General features: G+C 40.2%; 1 protein-coding gene across 2 annotated transcripts in view; it reads left to right on the top strand.

The window, feature by feature from the left end:
* Nucleotides 1–1,911: 1,911 nt before the first annotated feature.
* BAK1 (BCL2 antagonist/killer 1) overlaps nt 1,912–15,535 on the top strand; it is a 29,127-nt gene continuing 15,503 nt past the window's right edge. Inside the window, exons 1-2 of one of the 2 annotated variants that reach the window (XM_083358577.1) lie at nt 1,912–2,115; nt 11,310–11,423. In XM_083358577.1, coding sequence (XP_083214703.1) covers nt 11,342–11,423 — 82 coding nt within the window. In that variant the 5' untranslated portion in view covers nt 1,912–2,115; nt 11,310–11,341. Of the gene's footprint in view, nt 2,566–11,309; nt 11,424–15,535 lie in introns of both variants that reach the window. The other variant, XM_083358576.1, reaches the window with a different exon arrangement.

Genomic DNA, 15,535 nt, shown 5'->3' on the forward strand with positions numbered 1-15,535 from the left:
AACCTGGAAGGGTTTTAATTTCCAAGAGGTTTTCAGTGGATGGTTTCCCATACTTCCAGGGTTACAAGCAATCGTGGCTTTCATAGGACTGATAGCTGCAGGATGTGTGTTGATTCCTTGTATCTTACCTATTTTTATAAGAACTATATCCAATAGCTTAGCTTTACTTGCTGAAAGAAAAGCGACTGCACAGGTAATGGCAATGTGGGAATATGAAAGATTACAAATCAAAGAAGACCTCTGTTGAGACTCATCGTCACAAGTTGAGATAAGTCTCAAAAGAGGGAATAAAGAGGAAATGTACTAAAATAATTGTGAAACAAATGTATCCTTGTCCTTAGGACATATGCTGATCAAGGTAGCCATAATCCTGTTAGCGTAACTGCAAGTATTCCCCGGTGACTGTCTTAAAGAGGAATGTACTAAAGTCCTTGTTTAAGCAAACATAGTCTTGTCCTTAAGGCAGATGATGATTGGGATAACCATATCTTGTCTGTGAAACTACACGTACTGCAAGTAATTTTCTTCTGTAAACTGTCTTTGGATAAGAATGTGTAGAATATTAACCACATAAGTAACAATGTATAACTAGGAATTAGAGGTGTATAAATATGTCTGTTCAGGAGCCCTTCGGGGTTCAGACCTTTTGCTTTGTTTAAGCCTTCTGAACCTGCGCATTAAAACCTTTCCTTTCCTGAAAAGCTGGCATGAATCTCTTATTTCTACAACAGAATGGAGTTAATGAGAAAGGTGAGAAATTAGGCCAGGGGTAGGCAACCTCAGCTCTTTTATGACTCATGGACTTCAACTCCCAGAATTCCTGAGCCAGCATGGCTGGCTCAGGAATTCTGGGAGTTGAAGTCCATGAGTCATAAAAGAGTCAAGGTTGCCTACCCCTGAACTAGGCAATATAGGAGGTAGTAGAAGCAAAAAAGGGACGCGGTGGCTCAGTGGGTTAGGACGCTGAGCTTGTCGGTCAGAAGGTCGGCAGTTTGGCAGGTCGAATCCCGAGTGCCGCGTAGCAGAGTGAGCGCCTGTTACTCGTCCCAGCTTCTGCCAACCTAGCAGTTCGAAAGCACGTAAAAATGCAAGTAGAAAAATAGGGACCACTACAGTGGGAAGGTAACAGCGTTCCGTGTGCCTTTGGCGTCTAGTCATGCCGGCCACATGACCACGGAGACGTCCTCAGACAAGCGCTGGCTCTGCGGCTTTGAAACGGAGAGGAGCACCGGCCCCTAGAGTCGAAAACGACTAGCACGCATGTGCGGGGGAAACTTTACCTTTACCTTTAGAAGCAAAAAAAATTTTCAGATAGGAAGATGTGGTGCTAAGTACCATAACGGGTAAGGCAGGGGTAGGCAACCTTGGCTCAGGAATTCTGGGAGTTGAAGTCCATGAGTCATAAAAAAGCCAAAGTTGCCTACGCCTGAGGTAAGGCATCAGATTAGAAACCAGGAAACCCTTTCTCAGCCCTAGGAGGGAGGCAATGGCAAACCACTTCCAACGTACAGAGACTACTCTAGGAGTCAACACTAACCCGAAGGCACCCCTACACACACCCCAAAAAAAAACAACGAATGGTATCGGTGTGTAGAATTAGCAAGTTTTCCTTTTGAATTTTTAAACCCTTTTTCTGCGCTTTGCATAACCTTAACATAACAACAGAGTTGGAAGGGATCTTGTAGGTCATACTCCAACCCCAAACTCCTGCCAGAGGATAGATACCAGTAGTAGTGTGATCTACATCTACGAACGTACGTTTTCAAGCCCCATTTGCGCAGGGCAAATGGAAGCAGGTTTTTTTTTTTCCCGCCCCATTTTCCTGCACAACTTACAGCGGCTACGAAGAACACGACCTCTAGAGGGCGCTGCAAGAAGACCCGTAGCTTTCACCTGGTTTGCATCTATGATTTTTTTTTGGACTTCATCCTTCCTTTCGGGGTGCGGGTCTTTTGCTTTCGCCTGCCCGGCTGCACAAGAGCTGCGGGCGGGAGAGAAGCAAAGAGATGCAAGAGGCGGGCGAGGCCAGGTCGGCTTTTTTCTGAACAGTCCGTGGAAAAAAAGCTGGCCGGGTGGAAAGGGCGCGGCCGTCGCCACGGATCCCTAGAAGCGGGGGTGAGTGCCGTGGCCGGGTGAGGCGGGGAATCCACGCGAAGGCGGGTCTTGACGTGGTGGGATGATGCGCGAGCCGTGCAGTGGGCACGATCTTCTGGCTCTTCCCGGCCCCGAGGAAGCCGGAAGAAATATTTCATCAGTTTCTTCGGGGACGGGGCGCCGTCAGTCCGGCGGGTCTTCTTCGGGCCTTTGGGTGGATGCGGAGCTAGGATGCGAGACTGCTGGCCACGCTTGCGCCCTGAAGTGCCGCCTGCTGGGCTGAGCAAAAGTGCGCCGCACAGGCCTAGAGGGGCTCCGAGCAGCCGGAGGGTCAGCAGGGGGGAAGCGGGGAGGAGGACGAGCCTCGGCTTTCCAGACGCGAGATCGCCGAAATCCAGAACCCCATAAATCCACCTTCGAGCTTTGCGGTGCAACGTTGGGGATAAAAATCCTGCCTCTCACCGTTTAAAGGTAGATATTGTTCAGTTGGGAACTACAGGGCGTCAGTTATTCCGGATTAATAAGCCTATGACCTGGGGCATGAAATTCAGACGTGTTTTCCTAAGGTACCTGCAGTCATTAATTTTTTTTCTCTCCTTCTTAGCGATGGTAGAGTGGCAAATGTTTGAGGTGCGTTATAAACGTTCATTTGCGGTTGTTTTGACTTGGTACTTTTTGTTGTGCTTTATAATGTAAGGCTGCACAAAGTACTGCTGACTTTTCTTAGGAGAAACAAAACCCAGTTTAAAACTAACACCGGAAAGTGTAATGCTCTCTTTGATAATTTTGCGAGAATGGTATCCTAACTGAAGTCTTCAGCCTTAACCGACCACAGCAAGAGGGGTTATCACAAGTATTAAGTGTTATGTTGCCAGGGTTAACATTTGCTTCACCTGAACTAAATATATATATATATATATATATATACTGAAGCAGAAGCTACCAGCCTGATGATGACGGATGGGATTCCATCGAACCTTTAGTTCTACGCGGGGAAAAACCCGAATAACCAAAGATCCACATACGAACACCCGCGAAAACCTCAGAAAACAAATATATATATATATATATATATATATATATATATATCAAGGTTTGCACAATAGGAGGCTAAAGCATATGAGTTGGGACCTCATTGGATTGCATGAACCTAGCCAGTTTAGTTTTAAATTAAAATTCATTGTATTTTTCCAATTAATGCATTTGCATGGAGTTCACTAGGTAGTTTAATTATGGTTTACAGTTTGGATTCACATTATATGCTTTGTCAAAATCTAACTTATGATATAGCTGTAGAACAGAGTTTTCCATGTTCAACAACTTCTAGTTATATGTGCACTTCAACTCTCAGAATTGTCAGCAGTAGACATGTTGGTTGGGGAATTCTGGGAGTTGAACTCCACTATCTGGAACTAAGGTATTTTACAGCAATATTTGCATTAGTTTAAGAATGATAATAGGTGGATTTTTTAGGAAAATAGACATGTTTTATAATTGTTTCTTTAAAGATTAAACTATTAAATCTGAATATATTAGTACTATAAACATAAAGCACTGATTTAGCTTAGCTGTCAGAAAATGAGGCTTTTCTGAACCTTCTTTACCTAACGATTAATCATTTTTACTGTTTCTCCTATGCAAATATGAATACAATGTGTTATCCAGGAAAAAAGTACATGGCATAGGACTGGCTTTAGATGGCTTCTGCCCAGATATGCCCAGATATATTTGAGTTTCACTTTCATAATTATCAGAAACTGCTTTACCAGGTCAATCTTTATCAGTCACAACTCTTCATTTTCAATTGCAAATTTAATTTGGGGATAGCTGAGGAACAGGAAGGCAGAATAAAGGAGAAAGAAGCAAGGAATTAGTTTCATAGTTGTTTCCCTCTAAACCAGAGGTCCCAAACCTTTTGGGCACCAGGGACTTGTTCCATGGAGGAAGGTTTTTCCATGGACTGGAGAGTTTATAGTTTTGTATAATGCCTACATCCCACAGATGGGGCTTTGTTTGTTTGTGCGGACCGGTTGCTGGCATACTGCGGCCCTGTACCCGTCCACAGACCGGGGGTGGGGGTGGAGACCTCTGCTCTAAACAGTGCACAAGAACAGATAACTGCAAAGTGACAAGAATGAAGCAGTATAAATACTCCATGCAGTTGTAATTTAACATTGTTTTGTTTCCAGAAGTATAGTCTTCAGTTGAGATTTATTCTTTGTGTTTTGTTATCCGTGTAGTTTTATTGGCAGCAGTAAGGAAGTGGTTTGCCCTTAGTACCTTCTGTGATTTGGGGGGGTGCTTCCAAGGCCAATTTTGTGCCTTGGTATTCCTTGATGGTCTTACATCAAAGTGAGAACCAATCCTAGCCTACTTTTGCTAGTTATTGTCAAAGAGAATAAAGACACAAATAGAATTGGCCCCCACACTAATTTAGATGCCAATTCAATGAATTATCAAAATGATTTGCCTGTTCAATATACTCTTTAGCTCCTGTATATTTCACGACTTGAGAGAATCTGGTTGAGTTCACAAAATATGCTAAATTTACCAAAATTAAACCATGTGGTAAAAAGAATGGGCAATATAAACTCAGTCAGCTGTTGCTTATTTAATTACCCATGGTTAAACAAATGTATTAAGATGTTTAGAGACACATTTTCCAAGCACATGGTGGCATTTGGGCCGGAAACAATGGGAATAATTTGTTAAACAAAATAGCCATTATGTTTAATACAACAAGGTTCAAATAAGGCTTCTTAAGAATCTGGCTCAATGTTAGGTCAGGCTGATGTTCTCTGTAGCCTTGCTACAGACAAACCAAGACTAGAATGTGTGGTAAATGATTTACTGTGATAAAAGGTGAGAGGAGTGCAGTACAGTAAGTTAACATGGGAGACTCTAAATTCTTTTGTGTGGGGCAGGCCCAATGAATTGTTTACTCTAAGAAAGGAAGAGGATTCTGGCATTATGTGCACTGAGGTTATCACTACTGAGAGCTGTAAAAATACCGTAAGTGAAGTGTGTTCACATTGGCAATTGCATATAAGGAACCTTTATTCCCCGAAGTTGCCAGTTGCTTGCCTGGAGGAACTCCAGCAGTACTTCAGTGATTTTCTGTTATATTAATTTGTTAATTGTCTTCATAAACTTGGTGATGCATCATTTCATCTGTTCTTGACAGTTGTGGTTATTGTGGAACCTAGTTTTCTAGCAGCAGGACAGACTACTGTCCTGTCTAAAACTGCACCATGAAAATTAAAGGGAAAAGTGAGGGAAATGACTGCAAGAGAAACCAGTGAAGCAAAATGTGGTGGTTGAAAGCAGCATGTCTTTTGTTGCATTACAATGGAATATGAGAGCTATACCAGGGATAAAAGGGAATTAAAGGAAGAAAAGATTGAGGTACCATAGTATGCTTGGGATTTCTTTTTATTGGAAACGGTTCTGAGTATTATAGGCCCTTCATTAAAGCTGACCAACATTTTTCAGCTTCCACACAATCCTGAAGATGATACTCCTTTCAGAGTTGCATTTATTTGAATGGGGAGTGGATCTTGAAGAAATAAATGTATGCTGGCTTGTGAATAGGAGAGAGGTGTGGTGTTCCCATGATCTCTAAAGCACTTTTTTTCCAAATCATTTTGGTTGTTTTTAATCCAGCCCTTCCCTTCATTGCCAGAGAAAAAGGATCAAATTGAAAAGCACAAAACGATATTAAACTTAGTGCACCTTTTAGCTAATTTTTCCTGTTCTAGAGAATAGACCACACTTGGAACCAATGTTACCTCTATGCCATTTTGTTGCCTTTCTCCTGCAAATTATAACTTTAATTGGAAATTATTTGCCTCTCTTGCAAGGTTAAATTCCGTGTCCAAAAATGAGCAACTGGGTTATGAGCTTGTCTGGCAAGAAAAGTTGGCAGTGAGTCTGGTGGTAACAATAGCCAATTTGGATGGTTTTCAAAGAGGGCTGGTGAGATTCATAGAGGATTAGGCTATTAGTGGGTAGGAAGTTTGATGGCTGCTTATCATTAAATGAGGAGAGAGAGGTAGTCTGAGGGATCATTTCTCTCACCTCATTTCTATCAAAGTCTGATAGAGCAGACATATTTTATGTCTCATCCATTAAGCAATGTTCTCTGATGATATTACATTCACTTGCCATTGCAGTCAGCAAGTTATATTATCCAGGGTTGACAGTTTTTCCCCCAATAGAAATTCTGTGCAAGTATGTATCTGTAAATGAATTATCAAGTAAACAGTCAGTAAAGGAAAAATAATCGCGCCTGGCATAATGTAGTAAATCATGCTACACAAATTATCTTTCTAGTGCAACCTAATATTATTTTGAATAAAACCTTTGAGGAAACTTAAAGATCCAGAATTCTGTGAAATTCCTTGGCAATATTGGTCTCACTGACTTAATGTAGTGGTAATTTATCAGTTGCCGCTATTGATGCGTTTAGTTTTTCATTTCAGTGATTTATGGAGGACTCGTAGTAGTCTCCATGGTGATTTTGAACAATTGTATCATTGTAAAAAATTAGTTGCCAACATGCGATGACATCTTTCCACCAAACCAAAAAATGACATAGAAATAACATTTGAAAAAATGTTTTTATACGAAATAACATTTGAAAAAATGTTTTTATACGCACACGCGCGCACACACACACAGTGCTAGACACAATGTACTAAGTGGGCTTATTTTCATGGCGTTTCCCTTTCTTTTGTAGATGTGGCAAAGAATTGGGTCAATAAATATAAATTAGACTCAGCAGACTATTTCATTACTGCCAGTAATTTATTACTGAGTGCCATCACAGAAGATGATATGTCTTGTCTCCTTTATCCATCTGTGAATTATTCTGAACAAAAATATGGATTATGTCATTTCAAGGACTCAGAAATTTATGCAAGTAAGGGAAAGAAAATGTTCTAGCTTAAGATCAAACCCTTATTTACTTAGAATTTAAGACCCCACTGCAAAAATTAGTTATTTCTTTACAGAGTTCTCAAAGTGTAAGTGTTGACTACTAGAGACTCAAGCTGCAATATCTTTTAAAATTTTGCTTCAGGCATAAGATTCAGGCTTGAATTGTGAGTAGTACTAAGCTTACAAACCAGTTGTCCACCTGCTTACATTTCTTAGTAGAGGTACAAGGCTTCTGTGTGTTGAAATCCTTAAATTACAGCAGGTAAATCTGAAAGGAATATTTATATATTGTATGTTTATTTAGTTTAGAAAATGTTTACATTTAAGCATTGAAATCTGTTAAAAATACTTGGTAAAGTTTTTGTAATTTGATTTTATTGAAACCTAATGCATTTGTGGATGGGAGTGGATTGACCCCATTGAAATGGACCGGAGTCTCATTTCTGCATAGTGTAATATTTGATTTCTGTTGATCATGTGGCAAAATATTGCCACGTATTGGCAATCCAGTAGATATCTTAAAACTAAGTACATGGCTCCACGCAGCTCTGTGAACATGTTAGTGTTGTAGTGTATCTGTTGTGTTTGGAATGTCTGCAGACACATACGTTTTAGTAGGAGTCAGTACAATTTATTTTCCTTTATAAAATTGTACCGTTCTATTACTGTTTTTACAACTGCTGTTCAGAAGGTCCTGAGGAAAGTCAACAGTTGGAAAGCTGCAGGCCCTGATAATATCCCTGGGCGAATACTTAGGGAGTTTGCTGACCAGTTGGCCACTGTTCTCACAGACATCTTCAATCTCTTGTTGCATCAGGCTGCAATCATTGTACCAGTGCCCCAAAAAACTAAAATCACATGCCTTAATGATTACCGTCCAGTTGCACTCACTTCCAATATGATGAAGTGTTTTGAGAGATTGGTAAAGGACTACATGGTTTCATGCCTTCCCCCTACATTTGTCTCATTACAGTTTGCCTATTGGAAGAACTGCTCTGTAGAAGATGCATTTTCCTGTGTGCTTCATCTTAGCCTGGCGCACCTAGAGGGGAAGAATACTCATGTGCGAATGCTGTTTGTAGATTTTAGTTCAGCATTCAACGCATCCCTAAGCATCTGGTGAACAAACTGGGCCTATTAGGTTTTTATGTAATTGGATACTTGATTTCCTGATTGATTTTTATTTATTTATTTATTTATTTTAATTCCATTTATATCCCGCCCTTCTCCAAAGACTCAGGGCGGCTTACAAGCTTAGCAGTAGCCTTCATTCTATGTATATGCCTGCTTATTAGGGCTTTCACACACACCCCAAGCGGCATTATTACAAAGTCAGCTTAATTGCCCCCAACAATCTGGGTCCTCATTTTACCTACCTCAGAAGGATGGAAGGCTGAGTCAACCTTGAGCCTGGTGGGATGCGAACCTGCACTAATTGCAGGCAGCTGGTGTTACTTAAGGAGGCATTAGCCCACTGCTCCACCAAGGCTTATTGATAGGTGCCAAGTTGTGCAAGTTGGAAAGAAATTTTCCAATTCCATCACCTTGAGTACAGGTTCTCCACAGGGCTATGTCCTGAGTCTGCTACTGTTCACCTTGGTGACCAACGACTGCTGTGCCAAATCTGCTAAGAATCATATTGTGACGTATACAGATGACACGGCAGTGGTGGGTCTTATTCGGGATGACAGTGAAGATGCTTATAGGTAAGAGGTGAAGGCTCTGGTGGACTGGTGAAATAAAAGTAACCTGGTTCTAAATGTTGATGAAACAAAGGAGATCATTGTAGATTTTTGAAAGAGCCGGCATAGTCATATTCCTTATCAAGGATGCAGCTATAGAGGTGGTCAACAGTATTAAGTATCTTGGGGTGCAGATAACTAACAATCTGAATTCGTCTCTCCATACTTCATCCTTAGTGAAGCGTGTAAACCAGCGTCTGCATTTCCTGCATCGGATGAGGAGAGCATATTTTTCTCCTCCTGTCCTGGCCACTTTTTAGAGAGGCAGGATTGAAAGCATTTTAACAAACCACATCACTGTCTGGTTTGGGGCAGCAGTGCCTCAGATAGAAAGTCTATACAGAGAATGGTAACGACAGCCGAGAAGATCATAGGAAGCTCGCTCCCTGGTATTCAGGATGCTGCTTATAAGCACTATGTGCTTAGAGCTCAAAGCATTGTTAGAGACCTCACACACCCAGTTTATGGTCTGTTTCTGTTGCTCCCCTCTGGGAGAAAGTTTCTAAGTATTTCTAGCAGGACTACCCGATTCTGTAAAAGCTTTGTTTTCATCATGCATGTTAGAAATGTAAAAATAAATATATGAAAGTACGAGCAAGTTCAGGACCTCCATCAACTGATTGATTGATGTATCATCAAATCATTGAGAGTCCTAGGCACCGTATAGATAGATGTTCTCCGTGACAATTTATCCCTAACTTCTTCTTTCAAGTCTCCCAAGGGTGCACTCGTTGCCTTTGTTAACTAACTGTTCATCCACCTTACTGCTGGTCAACCTCTTCTCTTTCCTTCCAACTAGAAAAGAGTTAATTCAGTACAATGCTGGTTTTTTTTTGCAGAACAAATGAAAGAGGAACCAGAACCAGTCCTAAGTAAATAGATGCATCAGTAAGCAAAGCCAGGAATAAGCAACTGCTTATCAGTTTGTCCAAGTCATACAGATCCTTAGTGCTAACTATAAAAAGAGACCTTTGCCTCCTTTCTCTTTCCAATTCCTATAGTAGTTGCATATAAACAGCAACCACTTCCTTCTGTCCTGAAAACCTTTCTTTATCAAAATTGTGCCTAAGGTGATTATTGCATACAACAAACAGTAGTGAAAACAGAAGTAGACTCAGGAGGACACAGGAGCTGATAAATCTGAATCACATAATTCCCTACATAAGCAAGAGGAAGGGTGTCCAAACGATTAACATCTGTATTCAACTGAAAGAGTCAGAAATTGGGCCTTGAATCTCTCTAGATTATAGATTATAAAGGGTTCTTTTTTTCCAGAGCAAATTTATGGGATTGTAAAGGAGATTAGAATTGTTGGGCTACATTAATCAGAAATAAATAAGCAGGACATCCAGCCAAGCATTGCATTGTACAGTATATCCACTGAATTGTGAGTTAATCATATTCTTCCAGAATGTCATCCTTTTGTTCCCCTCCTGCTTCAACAATAGCAGTTTACCAGCCTGTCAGCCAGCCCTTCAGACCAGGCACCAGGTTCTCTATTTCGTCAGTCATATAAGCATTACTTCAGCTGCATATTACCTTGAATAGATCTACATGGGTTTGGGCATATAAGCAAATCATTCCCAAACTTCCTTTTGTGCTAAGAGATCAAAATGGCCATTTTATGGCCACTTTTAAAAAGCAGGCTGGAGTTGCTGGAAGAAAAGCTGAAAATCATTGCCATCTCAGATGTAAATATTTCTAATTTAAGCTAGAATTAAAGCAGGTATCAGAATTGGGACCAAGGCTCATCTATTCTTTAGAGGCCAAGAAAGTCAAGAATTGCACTATGTTTAATTTAATAATAAGCACTTATAGAAAAAAAAATCTATTGTTACACAAATCATAATTGGAGCCCTCAAAGAGATACATAAAGGACTTCCTCAATATCTGGAATTATTATCAGACCCGAACACCCTAATTTTACAAAAACAACACCCTGCTTGGAGTTGAGTCAATTTTTAGACACTATAATAATTCTAAGGTTCTTGGTTAGGACTTGAAGTATTAAGCCTTAATAATAAATCTTATATTTTATATAAATCCTAATATAAGATATTGATTATAAGGTATGTGACTGAATCATTATACTTATATTTTATTTATAAACATTTCTGTTATACAATCTCCCTTATTGCTGGGCAATTTCATCAGATATAGACATATTTATTTATGATATAAATTTATCAGTTTCAGAATTGCAGGTATGGGTATTGCATATATAGGTATATGTAATCTGTCTATAGATATTCAAATCTGTCTCAGCAATTCAAGCCATTACAAATTTTTTTAAAGAGCTCTCATTTCCAATATGCTTTCCAGGAGCTGTTTAGTTGTATATCTGTGAGAACAATGGGAATAATCGTGTCAAAAATTAAGTTAAGTTAGGGATCAAGGTTTGGGGGGAGGACGTGATGAAGGAGCATTGCTTTTTCAATAAAGAGAGACAGAATTTTGAATAATGAAAGCAAGAATTGGGCTGGTGATCTTGGAACAATTAAACAGATTGTTTTATCTGTCCCATAATCTTTTCAGGTTAATTCGGTTCTACCAAAGCACACATCAACATGGACTCATGGAATGGCAGCAATCCAGCAGACAGGAGAAGAACAGGAGAAAGACGCAGATCATCCCAGGAAATAGCATCAGGTAAACATGGCTGCAGCTCTTCAATTGACTCTGATGATGAATAACCAGTTGGTAAGCCTGTTACTCGTCCCAGCTTCTGCCAACCTAGCAGTTCGAAAGCACGTAAAAATGCAAGTAGAAAAATAGGGACCACTACCGTGGGAAGGTAACAGCGTTCCGTGCGCCTTTGGCATCTAGTCATGCTGGCCACATGACCACGGAGACGTCCTCGGACAAGCGCTGGCTCTTTGGCTTTGAAACGGAGATGAGCACCGGCCCCTAGAGTTGGAAACGACTGGCACGCATGTGCAGGGGAACCTTAACCTTAACCTTTAAAAAGCTTCACCTGCCAGTTTTTCTTAAACATGACAGTAGCAATGGCTTTTGCTAGAAATATAGTTCTACCACTTTCTAATGCTTTTTGCAGAAATATATGTAGTGAGGTCAGTTCATATCAGAAGGACTAGTTGTTTTAGGCTGAGATGCCTCTGTGCTTGGCTGTTGGTGGGCTTTGGCAGGCAGTGTGCTTAGAAAAACAAATGAATCATGGCATAGGTACATCAAACATGCCTGCCGATGCCAGCTCAGAAGCACCAGGATTTAAGCGGAAGGTGGATTATCACATAGACCAGGAAGAGAAGCAACCCCTCATTTCCGGCAGTAGATTATGTCTGCATATACTAAGAGTTACAATCCTCAACTCCTGCTGCCCAGTGTTCCCCATCCCAAAACTAAAACCCTAATATTGATAATACCCCTAGATTTTGAGAGATCAAATTTGAAGCAAGCATGTTTAGGACTTTCTTTTGGATTCAGATTTGGAACAAGCATGATTAGGACTCTCCGTCTTTCTTTCTTTGAATTTATAAGTATACAGTGACTGCCTTTCTTATTATTTAATTCTCAAATTTAAAAAAGCTACATCCAAACATTTTATTTAAGTGGAGAAAGCACTTTCCTCTCTTGGCTTCTTTTTTCCTACTCCAACAAGTAACATTGTCAGTAATGGAGGCCAAGAATTTGTTGCATCTTTGGCTCCTGGTAGAGTTGGATTGACAACACATACCGGGATAATTGATATCCCCCCCCCATCCCCTATTGTCACTGTTACATCTTTCTTCAAAAGCCTGGGTCTCAGAAAAGTCTCATGCATGTCTTCTGCCCTGCAGGTGACCAGTAATAAACTCCCCTATTATTTGGAGGGCACCAAAGAATATAATCAAGCCATTCCAAAGTGACTAACCATATATATAATCAGTATTGCTTTTGTATCAAGGATATAATGGGGACTACTATATGAGTAATCATCAAGTTGAAATAATTCTTTGTATTTTATTGGTGGCAGTCACTTTAGAACATTTTTTGCTGGACATGATAAGCAGTTGTAAGGGGGGGGGGAAATTCCACTCAGGTTTCATTCAGTTACCAGCATTTGATATATGGGAACCATAAAATGATATCTGCATCAGCTCTTGATAATATGGATTTGTTGATGTCATGGTAGGCATAATCTATGTGCAGTATTTTATGACTATACCCAAGAATTTATTGGCACCTCTTTCCCAGAATTTTTTTTTATTCTGATATGAAGCAGAAATGAATAAGTATCTGGTATAATTTATTCATTTGACAAGCTTGCTTCCAAAGGAGAGTATTACAAAATCATTATTGGAGTGTGTGCATTGTGTAGTAGACTATTGGTAGCTCAGCTACAATTTTGAATAATTCCTTCAGCTTGGCTGTCATATTTCAACATCATTCACCCATATGTGCAATAGTCATTAGAAAAAATTAATCAGCATGTAAGCTCCGTCTTAAAATATGTTGCAGCAGGTAAATTTATTTTCTGAGCATAGGGGACTTTTCTTATTTCTGAATTACCAGGATTTGAAAAATTTTAGATTAGGGCTAGGGTTCTGCTGCGTTAGACACTGCAGACAACTCAAGTTGTTTCCCAAAATAATTGTCAAATATTTTGCTAGGAGAGTGTTAGCAACTCATTAGAAGTAAACTTATTTCTTATCCCAGGAATGCAGTTACCTAAGACTGCATAGCCTTGTCTGTAACATGCAAATAACACATGGGACCATCTATCATTACTTTGGATTATAATTTTATAGATTTCTGTCTTAGAAGAAAGCTTAGTATACTGCTGTTATATATTCATTAATACACTAAACCACTTAGGACTGGCATTTGCATTTATCCCACCTATAGGCAGCTTCTTAAATTTTGTGGCAGTTTATAGGCTATTTGGTTCAACTTCTCCATCCATATATCTTGTGTGCAGATTTAACAGAGAAAAATTGCTATATTCTCAATGCAAATCTCTTAAAACCCTGAATTTTTAAGAAGTTATAGGTAGAGTGCTTGCTATTGGCCTCAGCCATATGGGGATAATAATCTTAAGAGGATACCTGCTGTATAGATTAGCTGAGATAAAATGTTAGTTACAAGGGTACTTGGCTCTTATGCCACCGCATAGCTCTGAGATATGAGTTCTGCAGTAACATTTTGTATGCATTAATGCATAGACTATGTTTTCATTGTCATGGCTTCATTTGCATCCTCTGAATCTGCACAATGTATGATAGACAGAAATTTTATTTTAGTCATTGGCCAATAAAAATATGTTCAACAAAGCAAAGTTAAACCCTAATATCAACGACTACTAGCAACGATTTGTGAGCGAAGTCCCAAAGGTGCTGTCAAAACCACGTCCTCGGATAGAAGCAAACACGAAACTCCAGCAGGAATGTGTGACAAAACAGAGGTTGCTTTATTCAGCTCCAGTGGAAACAAAGTCAGCGTTGGTTGCACATCGCTCCCAACGCTTACATAGCCGTCAGGTACAAGGGCTCCGCCCTCACGCCACAGACCAACATCCGCCCACACATCCATATATTTGAAGAACTTTCAAAAGTTCTTCAAGAACTAAAGAAGCTTTTGGATGAAAAGCAAAACATCTTCAAGGAAAAAACAAAGTCCAGTTGCCTTTTGAAAAAGCACCTTTGGGACAACCATGACCTGAATGACTGAGAATCTGCATAGACATTTGTGAGCAAAGCTTACACATAATGGAGCAAAATTTTACTACTTTTAGAGAGATTTATCCTGGAGGTCCAACAGACATTGCAAATAAAAATTATCAGAGTGCAAATAAAAATTATCAGACATTGCAAATAAAAATTATCAGAGTGCCCCAGAAATATAGATTAAAAAAAAAAGAAAGAATCATCTGGCAGTATATATTCCTGTAGAACTGACGGTACAAAAGAACACACCTGCCCAATGTACAATTATGAATAATTCCTAATCAATGAATGATAGTGGTGTTTTCAGTGACATTGGGATCATGTTGGCTTACTTACTGGATTTTTTAAAGTAAATACACAGAATTAGTGCAAAATTAAAATCATTATTGAGATGTTGAAGCTTTGAGATCAAGAGCAAGCTATTCTCCAAAGCACCTGAAGGCAGGACAAGAAGCAATGGATGGAAACTAACCAAAAAGAGAGACAATCTAGAACTAAGGAGAAATTTTCTGACAGAACAATTAACCAGTGGAACGACCTGCCTCCAGAAGCTGTGATTGCTCCAACACTGGAAGTTTTTAAGAAGAGACTGGACAGCCATTTGTCTGAAATGGTATAGGGTTTCCTGCCTGAGCAGGGGGTTGGACTAGTCAGGGGTGTCAAACTCAATTTCATTGAGGGCCGCATCAGCACTGCGGTTGCCCTCAGGGGGCTGGGTGGATGTGGCCAGGGTGGGTGAGGCCTACTGGGTGGGCGTGGCTAGAATGCATATGGCCTACTGGGTGGGCGTGGCCAGCTCTACATCGTTTGCATCAAGGGTGCCTATGGGGGCCTGGGCAGGAGTGGGACAGATCTGAGGGTCTCTGGCAGAAGGAGGGTCTCTGGGCCAGGGCCAAGGCAGTGGGGGCCGTTCCCTCACTGTTTCCAGGATGGCTTCGCGGGCCACATGAAACCACTTCGCGGGCCAGATCTGGCCCCCGGGCCTTGTGTTTGACATGTCTGGACTAGATGACCTCCAAAGTCCCTTCCAACTATTATTGTTATGTATATGAATATGCCCTTTTTTACTTTGAAAATTTTGAATAATTAACTTTGTTT

Source organism: Vipera ursinii, assembly GCF_947247035.1.
Source record: "Vipera ursinii genome assembly, chromosome: 3".
Lineage (NCBI taxonomy): Eukaryota > Metazoa > Chordata > Lepidosauria > Squamata > Viperidae > Vipera > Vipera ursinii.